This window comes from Homarus americanus, unplaced genomic scaffold (assembly GCF_018991925.1).
Source record: "Homarus americanus isolate GMGI-L3 unplaced genomic scaffold, GMGI_Hamer_2.0 scaffold37238, whole genome shotgun sequence".
Classification (NCBI taxonomy): domain Eukaryota; kingdom Metazoa; phylum Arthropoda; class Malacostraca; order Decapoda; family Nephropidae; genus Homarus; species Homarus americanus.
Genome location: NW_024749760.1, coordinates 49,951 through 61,793, shown reverse-complemented (window position 1 = coordinate 61,793; position 11,843 = coordinate 49,951). Strand labels below are relative to the sequence as shown.

The 11,843-nt window shown below is 52.7% G+C and overlaps 1 protein-coding gene across 1 annotated transcript; it reads left to right on the top strand.

The window, feature by feature from the left end:
* The first annotated feature begins 5,798 nt into the window (after positions 1-5,798).
* Positions 5,799-10,218, top strand: LOC121853740 (basic proline-rich protein-like). Its single transcript, XM_042348081.1, has 3 exons — positions 5,799-6,239; positions 6,707-8,129; positions 8,411-10,218. Exons 1-3 carry the CDS (start codon positions 5,799-5,801, stop codon positions 10,216-10,218), a joined length of 3,672 nt encoding a protein of 1,223 aa, XP_042204015.1.
* Positions 10,219-11,843: the final 1,625 nt, after the last annotated feature.

The window sequence follows — 11,843 nt, the reverse complement described above, 5'->3', positions numbered from 1 at the left end:
CAAAACACCATAAAACAAACGGCAAAAAAAACAATAAAATACGAAACACAAACAAAAATAAAGAAACAATTCCACCAAAACAAATAAGCGGGAAAACAAACAGCACCAGCGAACAGAAATCCACGAAAGCAAACTACTCTCTTCCACCAACCCCCTCCCCCCAGCAAAATTGCGAGCGCTCTCTCTCCCCCAGCTGGCTCGCCTGCCCAACTTCAGCTAACTACTGCACAACGAGTCACTGATCGCTTAATTGACTTAATTGACCCATTAACATTTTTGGGGCGAATCTAGCCAAGCGTGGCGGTGGTGGACTTGGTGATGGCTCCTCCCCCTCCTACCCCTTCTTCCTCCCTTCCTCCACCTCTTCCTTCCTCCTTTCCTCCACCTCTTCCTTCCTCCACCTCTTCCTTCCTCCTCCCTCCATCTCTTCCTTCCTTCCTCCACCTCTTCTTCCCCCCACCTCTTCCTTCCTCCTCCCTCCACCTCTTCCTTCCTCCACCTCTTCCTTCCTCCTCCCTCCACCTCTTCCTTCCTCCTCTCTCCACCTCTTCCTTCCTCCTCCCTCACCTCCTCCTTCTCTTCCTCCTCCTCCTCTTTCTCCTTCCTCCTCCCTCACCTCCTCCTTCTCCACCTCCTCTCTCCACGCCTCACTGATGACTCTCTGCTTGTATGTATTTGTTACTGATACTCTTTGTGTGCTGAATTTATAGGCTGTTACTAAAATGGTGTTACTTGTGTGTTGTTGCCTATGTGATGTTCCTTATGTGTTGTTCCTTATGGGATGTTCCTTATGTATGTTCCTGCGGGATGTTCCTGTGTTGTTCTCATGTGTGTTGTTCCTTGTTCCTTATGTTCCTTATGTGTTGTTCCTTATGGGATGTTCCTTATGTGTTGTTCCTTATGGGATGTTCCTTCTGTGTTGTTCCTTATGGGATATTCCTTATGTTTTGTTCCTTCTGTGTTGTTCCTTATGGGATGTTCCTTATGTGTTGTTCCTTATGGGATGTTCCTTATGTGTTGTTCCTTATGGGATGTTCCTTATGTGTTGTTCCTTATGGGATGTTCCTTCTGTGTTGTTCCTTATGGGATATTCCTTATGTTTTGTTCCTTCTGTGTTGTTCCTTATGGGATGTTTCTCATGTGTTGTTCCTTATGGGATGTTCCTTAGGTATAGCTTACATGTGCCGTTACATATACAAGTCACGTTGCTTATGTTGTTACGTCTTTGGTTGTTACTTACGCTAGTGTTACTTATGTATTGCTTGCAGTTGGTTATACTTTGATCACGTAATTTTCTTTTCCCTGTGTTTGTCTGGTTCGTGATCTGATGGGCCCCAGTTCAAATGGACCCCAACAAGACTTAAGCATACGGATTGGGGCCCAGTTGTCGTGAGCCTCAATTATATAGGAGTCTAATCCTAAGTTTAGGTTAGGTTAGGTTAGGTTTGGTTAGTTTTTGCTAGCATGTTAGGTTTGGCTAGGTTACTTTATGTAATGTTAGATTGGGTTAGGTTAGGTTAGATTGGGTTAGGTTAGGTTAGGTTTGTGTACAGTTGGTTAGGTTTGGATAGAATTGGTTATATTGGGTTAGAATAGGTTTATGTAAGCTAGATCAGATTACAGTGGGTTAGGTTAGGCTAGGCTGGAGGCTTTTAGGAGAGCGGCTTATTTAACTTTTGACTTTGAACCTAATTCCTTTTATATTTTTATTATGTTAAGCGGATATAATAATTAAAAACATAAACGTAATTCATTTAGGGAAATTATGGTACTGTACATGTTTTACTTATATACCTACTTATAGTAAATTAGAGAGAGAGAGAGAGAGAGAGAGAGAGAGAGAGAGAGAGAGAGAGAGAGCCTCTTCTTTTGTTGTCTATCTCTTCCATTCTCTCCCTTCCACAACGTTAATTTTATACCCTAAGAGTTAGTGAGAGAGAGAGAGAGAGAGAGAGAGAGAGAGAGAGAGGCCTTCTTTGCTGTCTATCTCTTTCCATTCTCTCTCCCCTTCCACAACGTTAATTATACCTAAGAGTTAGTGAGAGAGAGAGAGAGAGAGAGAGAGAGAGAGAGAGAGAGAGAGAGAGAGAGAGAGAGAGAGGCCCCTCTTTGCTGTCTATCTCTTCCATTCTCTCTCCCTTCCACAACGTTAATTATACCTAAGAGTGAGAGAGAGAGAGAGAGAGGGAGAGAAGAGTGAGAGAGGGTTTTCTTTCCTCCCACCTCTTCTATATAGCTCATTCTCTCTCCCTATACCTCTTCCATCCCTTCCATCCACTACTCCTTCCCTCCCTTATTTAAGTTACCCTGGCCGTCTTGTTTCTGTTGTTGGTAACTGACTGTACTGTAAACAACGAGTAACAAAGGTTATGGACGAGAACTTTGCTCTGGTAGGTCAGGGTATAATGTAGACTGTAAACAAACAAACAAGCACTTGGGGTCCTATGCAAAACTGTGCTCAGACGCTATTTAAAAGTGTTGTTATGTTCGTGTGTGATTTGTTATGTTCGTGTGTGATTTGTTATGTTCGTGTGTGGTTTGTTATGTTCGTGTGTGATTTGTTATGTTCGTGTGTGATTTGTTATGTTCGTGTGTGATTTGTTATGTTCGTTTGTGATTTGTCATGTTCGTGTGTGATTTGTTATGTTCGTTTGTGATTTGTTATGTTCGTGTGTGATTTGTTATGTTCGTTTGTGATTTGTCATGTTCGTTTGTGATTTGTCATGGTCGTGTGTGATTTGTTATGTTCGTGTGTGATTTGTTATGTTCGTTTGTGATTTGTCATGTTCGTTTGTGATTTGTCATGGTCGTTTGTGATTTGTCATGGTCGTGTGTGATTTGTCATGGTCGTGTGTGATTTGTTATGTTTGTGTGTGATTTGTTATGTTCGTGTGTGATTTGTCATGGTCGTGTGTGATTTGTTATGTTCGTGTGTGATTTGTTATGTTCGTGTGTGATTTGTTATGTTCGTGTGTGGTTTGTTATGTTCAGTGTGATTATTATGTTCGGTGTGTGATTTGTTATGTTCGTGTGTGATTTGTTAGGTTCGTTTGTGATTTGTCATGCTCTGTGTGCGATTTGTTATGTTCGTTTGGTAGATTTGTTGGTGTTCGTGTGTGATTTGTTATGTTCTGGCCAGGGATTTGTCATGTTCGTTTGTGATTTGTCATGGTCGTGTGTGACGGTTATGTTCAGTGTGATTTGTTATGTTCGTGTAGATTTGTTATGTTCGTTTGTGATTTGTCATGTTCGTTTGTGATTTGTCGCGGTCGTGTGTGACGGTCATGGTCGTGTGTGATTTGTTATGTTTGTGTGATTTGTTATGTTCGTGTGATTTGTCATGGTCGTGTGTGATTTGTTATGTTCGTGTGTGATTTGTTATGTTCGTGTGTGATTTTGTCGTGGTTCACTGTGTGATTTGTTATGTTTGTGTGTGATTTGTTATGTGTGTGATTTGTCATGGTCGTGTGTGATTTGTTATGTTTGTGTGTGATTTGTTATGTTCGTGTGTGATTTGTCATGGTCGTGTGTGATTTGTTATGTTTGTGTGTGATTTGTTATGTTCGTGTGTGATTTGTCATGGTCGTGTGTGATTTGTTATGTTCGTGTGTGATTTGTTATGTTCGTGTGTGATTTGTCATGGTCATATGTGTGATTCTCTTTAAAGCTGCCAGACGCACAACGAGGTGGAGGGAGACCAGGAAAGACTTTCAGGTTTAAGGGTTCTGGGAAGACCTCCTTAGTGCCTGGGTGGTCAAGCCTCCTCCATGTTAAGACGTTCCATGTGTGTCATCTCGTTTTCAGATGTGGGAACAAGACATTGAATTTTGAGAATAAAATCAGTTCCTATATATAAAAAATCCCGAGCATTTGTAACAGTGGATGTTTAGCTCGTTTAGAAGAGTTCGTTTGACAGAGAGAGAGAGAGAGAGAGAGAGAGAGAGAGAGAGAGAGAGAGAGAGAGAGAGAGAGAGAGAGAGAGAGAGAGAGAGAGAGAGGAGATAATTCCCACTGGAACCAAACTAAGTTAAAGAACCGGGACCCTAAATATAATACCAATATATTAAGTTTGATTGGTCTAAATTAGCTTATTGTATGTTAGAAATGATTCGGAATGATTCCTCTGGCGCTGTAGTAATGTTTCTTTCGATAAACCTAAAAATCTTATTCTGAATCTGTAGAAGTTGTGTGTCGTAGGTGTTAGTGAACTGTGCTTAATGACCCCAGCAGTTGTAGCACTTAGAACCAAAATCAACAATATATAGTATTAGGCAAATTGAGACTTATTGAATGCCTGCAAATTTCCATTACATTTAAAACTTAATGATCATAAGTATTGTTAAGAGGAAAAATAAAACGAATGAAAAGTATATTTCACCTCTGGTAATCTGAACTGGGCGTGAATAACCGGGTTAAAACTGACTGGCCTCCCTTTTATATCAAGGCGAAAATGCAGGTTGAAAAGTATAGTGGTGTTCTTTTTTTCCTCGCGTTTTGGAGGCCATAACTTGTTTACATTTTTACGCGGGAAGTGACGATGTGGGGGGTACGCACCGCTACGGCCGTTTTGGACGCTAATCCACTTACTGACGCTGCTGTACCTCTGTTTACACACAAATTTCAGGGTTATATTGTCGTGTAATCAATCATATGAACACTACAGCATCCATCAACGGGGAATAATGAAAATTAAACTTTCGCTGTCATTTCATTCCTAGACGCAGCGACGTGAACATCTGGAATATCAGTTTGGTGGAGCGAGTTAAAGTTTTGTAGTTATGAAGTCGAGTACAGATAATATTGTTATATAAGAATAAATTTCCATATCACATGAAGATTAACCCCCCAGCTTATTTTACCTGAAGATTAACCACCAGCTTATTTCACCTAAAGAATAGCCCCAGTTTATTTTCCCTAGAGATTGGTTCCATGCAAGCTTATTTTAGTTGAAGATTAGCCACAAGCTTATTTAGCCTAAACATCAGCCCCAAGCTCAGTTCACCCGAATATTAGCCCCAGCTTATTTCACCTAAAGATTAACCACTCTAATCATCAGGTGAAATAAGCTGGGGTGTCTAATCTTCAGGTGTTCCAAATATCCTAAGAGAGAAATAGGGAGAGGGAGAGCGAGACCTTCTCTCTCTCTCTCTCTCTCTCTCTCTCTCTCTCTCTCTCTCTTTTCCATTCTTTCTCCCCTTCCACACCGTTAATTATACTTAAGAGTGAGCGAGAGAGGGAGAGGGTCTTTCCTCCCTCTCTTCTACGTCTTTCCCTCCCTACCTCTCCCATCTCTTCCATCGACTACTCCCCTCTTCCACCGGCCCTTGATATTGAGAGACAGAGACAGAGAGAAAGTCCTTCCTTATTACTCCTCTTTTTCCATCCAACCTCTTCCATCCTTTCTCCACTTTCACTCCTCTCCTACTTCTCCTTAGGAGAATGGAGAGAGAGAGAGAGAGAGAGAGAGAGAGAGAGAGAGAGAGAGAGTCCTTCGCCTATAAACTTGTCTGGCCTCCTCCACCTACTCTCCCGTTTGCCATCTCTGCTTATAGCCGAAGAGAGAGAGTGAGAGAGAGAGAGAGAGAGAGAGAGTCATTCCTTTTCCTGTTTCCATCAACACTCTGCCTCACACCTGCCTCTCTCCTCTCTCGTTGCCATCTCTCCTTATGTGAAAAGTAAGGGAAGGTACAATTAGTCAGTTGCACAGAGCTAGGAGGAGATCAAAGGGTGTGTCCGTTTACGTCGTCAACTTGGTGATAATGCACGTGATGAACTCTTATTATTGAGTTACCGACTTAATGACTGCAGCGCCGCCGTCCCCACCCGCCGCCCAGAACTACACCCTCCGGGGCCACCCACACCATCTGCAGCGCCGTCCCCACCCGCCGCCCAGAACTACACCCCTCACGGGCCACCCACACCATCTGCAGCGCCGCCGTCCCCACCGCCCAGAACTACACCCTCCGGGCCACCCACACCATCTGCAGCGCCGCCGTCCCCACCCACCGCCCAGAACTACACCCTCCGGAGCCACCCACACCACTCCGCAGCGCCGCTGGTCCCCACCCGCCGCCCAGAACTACACCCTCCGGGGCCACCCCTGCATCTGCGCCATAGTCCCCACCCACCGCCCAGAACTACCTCCGGGGCCACCCACACCATCTGCAGCGCCGCCGTCCCCACCCGCCGCCTGCAGAACCACACCTCCGGAGCCACCCACACCACTCCGCAGCGCCGCCGTCCCCACCCACCGCCCAGAACTACACCCTCCGGGGCCACCCACACCATCTGCCGCCCAGCTACACCTCCGGGCCACCCACACCATCTGCAGCGTCCCCACCTGCCGCCCAGAACTACACCCTCCGGGGCCACCCACACATCTGCAGCGCCGCTGTCCCCACCTGCCGCCCAGAACTACACCTCCGGGGCCACCCACACCATCCGCAGCGCCGCCGTCCCCACCCGTCGCCCAGAACTACACCCTCCGGGCCACCCACACCATCTGCAGCGCCGCCGTCCCCACCCGCCGCCCAGAACTACACCCTCCGGAGCCACCCACACCATCTGCAGCCGTCCCCACCCGCCGCCCAGAACTACACCCTCCGGCCCCTCACACCAACTGCAGCGCCGCCGTCCCCACCCACCGCCCAGAACTACACCCTCGCCACCCACACCATCTGCAGCGCCATAATCCACCCACCGCCAGAACTACACCCTCCGGGGCCACTCCACCATCTGCAGCGCCGCCGTCCCCACCCGTCGCCCAGAACTACACCTCCGCCACCCACACCTGCAGCGCCGCCGTCCCCACCCGCCGCCCAGAACTACACCCTCCGGAGCCACCCACACCATCTGCAGCGCCGCCGTCCCACCCGCCGCCCAGAACTACACCTCCGGGGCCACTCACACCAACTGCAGCGCCAGCCGTCCCCACCCGCCGCCCAAAACTACACCTCAGGGGCCACCCACACCATCTGCAGCGCCGCCGTCCCCACCCACCGCCCAGAACTACACCCTCCGGGGCCACCCACCATCTGCAGCGCCGCCGTCCCCACCCACCGCCCAGAACTACACCCTCCGGGGCCACTCCACCATCTGCAGCGCCGCCGTCCCCACCCGCCGCCCAGAACTACACCTCGGGGCCACCCACACCATCTACGCGCCGCCGTCCCCACCCGTCGCCCAGAACCACCCCCCTCCGGGCCACCCACACCACTCCGCAGCCGCCGTCCCCACCCGCCGCCCAGAACTACACCCTCCGGGGCCACCCACACCATCTGCAGCGCCGCCGTCCCCACCCGTCGCCCAGAACTACACCCTCGGGGCCACCCACACCATCTGCAGCGCCGTCCCCCACCCGCCGCCCAGACTACACACCTCCGGAGCCACCCACACCATCTGCAGCGCCGCCGTCCCCACCCGCCGCCCAGAACTACACCCTCCGGCCACTCACACCAACTGCAGCCGTCCCCACCACCGCCAGTCCACCCTCCGGGGCCACCCACACCATCTGCAGCGCCGTCCCCACCCACCGCCCCTACACCTCCGGGGCCACCCACCATCTGCAGCGCCGCCGTCCCCACCTGTCGCCCAGAACGCACCCTCCGCCACCCACACCATCTGCGGTAGCCCGCTGTCCCCACCCACCGCCCAGAACTACACCCTCCGGGGCCACCCACCATCTGCAGCGCCGCCGTCCCCACCCACCGCCCAGAACTACACCCTCCGGGGCCACCCACACCATCCCGTAGCGCCGCCGTCCCCTACCCGTCGCCCAGAACTACACCTCCGGGGCCACCACACCACATCTGCAGCGCCGCCGTCCCCACCCGCCGCCCAGAACTACACCCTCCGGAGCCACCCACACCATCTGCAGCGCCGCCGTCCCCACCCGCCATACAGAACTACACCCTCCGGGCCACTCACACCAACCATCTGCAGCGCCGTCCCCACCCGCCGCCCAGAACTACACCCTCCGGGACCACCCACACCATCTGCAGCGCCGCCGTCCCCGCCCACCGCCCAGAACCACCCTCCGGGAATACCCACACCATCTGCAGCGCCGCCGTCCCCACCCACCGCCCAGAACTACACCTCCCGGGGCCACCCACACCATCTGCAGCGCCGCCGTCCCCACCCGTCGCCCAGAACTACACCCTCCCACCCACACCATCTGCAGCGCCGCCGTCCCCACCCGCCGCCCAGAACTACACCCTCCGGAACCACCCACACCATCTGCAGCGCCGCCGCCCCTCCCTGCCCCACCCACCCTCCGCCACCATCTGCCGCCATAATCCCCACCCGCCCAGAACTACACCCTCCGGGGCCACCCACACCATCTGCAGCGCCGCCGTCCCCACCCACCGCCCAGAACTACACCTCGGGGCCACCCACACCATCTGCTCCGCAGCGCCGTCCCCGCCCCACCGCCCAGAACTACACCTCCGGGGCACCCACACCATCTGCAGCGCCGCCGTCCCCACCCGTCGCCCACCGCCAGAACTACACCCTCAGGGCCACCTACCATCTGCAGCGCCACTTCGTCCCCACCCACCGCCCAGAACTACACCACCCTCCGGGCCACCCACACCATCTGCAGCGCCGCCGTCCCCACCTGCCGCCCAGAACTACACCCTCCGGGGCCACCCACCCATTCTGCAGCGCCGCCGTCCCCTACCCGTCGCCCAGAACCACACCCTCCGGGCCACTCCACACCATCTGCAGTGCCGCTGTCCCCACCCGCCGCCCAGGAACTTCACCCTCCTGGGGCCACCCACACCATCTGCAGCGCCGCCACCGTCCCCACCCGTCGCCCAGAACTACACCTCCGGGCCACCCACACCATCTGCAGCGCCGCCGTCCCCACCCGCCGCCCAGAACTGCACCCTCCGGAGCCACCCACCATCTGCAGCGCCGCCGTCCCCACCCGTCCCCACCCAACTGCCGCCGTCCCCACCCACCGCCCAAACTACACCCTCCGGGCCCTCCACCAACTGCAGCCGCCGTCCCCTACCACCGCCCAGACTACACCCTCGGGGCCACCCACTGCAGCGCCGCCGTCCCCACCCACCGCCCAGAACTACACCTCCGGGGCCACCCACACACCCGCCGTCCCCACCCGCCGCCCAGAACTCTGCAGCGCCGCCGTCCCCACCCGCCGCCCAGAACTACACCCTCCGGGCCACTCACACTAACTGCAGCGCCGCCGTCCCCACCCGCCGCCTGCTAGAACTACACCTCCGGGGCCACCCACACCATCTGCAGCCGCCGTCCCCACCCACCGCCCAGAACCAGTACCCCGGGGCCACCCACACCATCTGCAGCGCCGCCGTCCCCACCCGCCACTTGAACTACACCCTCCCCACTCACACCAACTGCAGCGCCCACTTAGTCCACCGCCGCCCAGAACTACCACCCACACCATCTGCAGCCCGCCGTCCCCACCCACCGCCCAGAACTACACCCTCCGGGGCCACCCACACCATCTGCAGCGCCGCTGTCCCCACCCACCGCCCAGAACTACACCCTCCGGGGCCACCCACACCATCTGCAGCGCCGCCGTCCCCACCCACCGCCCAGAACTACACCCTCCGGGAGCCACCCACATCTGCAGCGCCGCCGTCCCCACCCGCCGCCCAGAACTACACCCTCCAGCCACCCACACCATCTCGCAGCGCCGCCGTCCCCACCCACCGCCCAGAACTACACCCTCCGGAGCCACCCACACCATCTGCAGCGCCGCCGTCCCCACCCGCCGCCCAGAACTACACCCTCCGGGGCCACCCACACCACCCGCACCATGCCGTCCAGCGCCGCCGTCCCCTGCCGCCCAGAACTACACCTCCGCCCCCACACCATCTGCAGCGCTGCCGTCCCCACCTGCTGCCGCCCAGAACTGCACCCTCCGGGGCCACCCACCATCTGCAGCGCCGCCCCACCCGTCGCCCAGAACTACACCTCCGGGGCCACCCACACCATCTGCAGCGCCGCCGTCCCCACCCGCCGCCCAGAACTCACCCTCCGGGGCACCCACACCATCTGCAGCGCCGCTTTACCCCTGCGCCCAGAACTGCACCCTCCGGGACTCCACTAACACCTCCGTCCCCACCGCCAGAACCACCATCTGCAGCGCCTGCAGTCCCCACCCGCCGCCCAGAACTACACCCTCCGGTTACCCACACCATCTGCAGCGCCGCCGTCCCCACCCGCCGCCCATAGAACTACCCTCCGGGGCCACTCACACCAACTGCAGCGCCGCCGTCCCCACCCGCCGCCCAGAACTACACCCTCCGGGGCCACCCACACCATCTGCAGCGCCGCCGCCCGGAACTACACCCTCCGGAACCGCCCATACATATTTGTAAACACACCTGCTGCCGCCCTCACAATTATGATCCCTCCTCGTCTAGTTAAGTTAGCCTTAGCGCAATTTCTACACCAATTTGTGTACCGGACCATCTATGTGTCTCAGACTGAAAGAGGAAGTCAGATAGGTTCCCCCGACCTAAATTAAGGGAAACGTTTAATAATTACATTTCTAAGTTCCCAAAATCGGAACTAACTGATCTCCAAAACCAGATTCATAACCTAACTAATCCTAACCTATCGTATCGTAACTTATAACCTAACCTAACCTAACCAAACCTAACCTCCAACTATTAATGAATAAGTTATCCTCAAGTCTAAGGGTTGGCGTACCTGACTCCACTCCACTCCCAACCCTTACACCAACTATCCCAAAGGCTGTATTTCTCAGGGGACCACAGCTTTTAATTTCATTTATCCATCCCACTCTGTGCTTTCACCTGTCCCTCCCATACCATCCATTTTACCCATTAATATCTCTGCCATTATCCCATCATCTCCAATTATGTAACCAGAGTATCGCTTTTTCCCCTGTATTTTCAATGTTTCAGTTTTTATTTCAACACTCCAATCTCAGTACTACTTCATTTATTTTATGATCAAGATAATTCTACCCATTTTTCTTTTTGTTGTTATCCCAGTATCTCTATTTATATCTTCAGAGTATCATATTTTTCTGGTTATATAAATGTACGTACAATATTTCTTTCATTTACTGGGGCTAACAATCTCAGTATCATTTCTTTGGTCTTGTGTGGGTATTTATGAATATTCTGTACATTATTCTTCGTCTCTTAACTGGTATTAAGTCCATGTATGTAATTCCAGTCATCAACCAGTTAAATACGTTCTTACATCACCGGTTTCGTAAGTCAACCAATTAAATACGCTCTTACTGTAGTACTTGATCCTAAGTCATCAACCAGTTAAATACGTTCTTACATCACCGGTTTCGTAAGTCAACCAATTAAATACGCTCTTACTGTAGTACTTGATCCTAAGTCATCAACCAGTTAAATACATTCTTACATCACCAGTATCGTAAGTCAACCATTTAAATACTTTCTTCCGTCATCAGTTAAGAAAAATCCAACATCGGAGTCTCTTGAGAATCCGCTACGTGTACAGCAGGGCTGACGTGAATATTTGTTGTCGCCTAGTCTCGAGTTTTAGTATGAGGATGATGATAGTTAAAAGGTGAGTGACTCGTGTGTGTGTGTGTGTGTGTTAGTAAGAGCTGAGAGTAATTAATGAGGTATGGGAAGGTGTTGAGGAGTACTAGCGTGTTCAGATGGTGTGGAGATTTTTTTTTTTTTTAATTTTGCCACTGACAGCAACTAGTTTATTGTACACCCAATGCTCATCCAGTGGGAGGTAGCACAAAACGGATTACAGGATAGAGATCACAAGGGTGTTTATCAGACCCCAGTGATTTTGATATTGTGGCATTGCGTGTTCGAGTATTTCCAGTGCATTGT

What these genes read in the sequence shown, in the direction of transcription:
- LOC121853740 (XM_042348081.1), top strand. Translation starts at nt 5,799, where the DNA reads ATGACTGCAGCGCCGCCGTCCCCACCCGCCGCCCAGAACTACACCCTC. An exon ending in CACCACTCCGCAGCGCCGCC is followed by an intron (nt 6,240 to 6,706) that starts GTCCCCACCCAC and finishes ACCCACCGCCAG; the next exon opens with AACTACACCCTCCGGGGCCA. An exon ending in ACACCATCTGCAGCGCCGCC is followed by an intron (nt 8,130 to 8,410) that starts GTCCCCACCCGT and finishes TCTGCTCCGCAG; the next exon opens with CGCCGTCCCCGCCCCACCGC.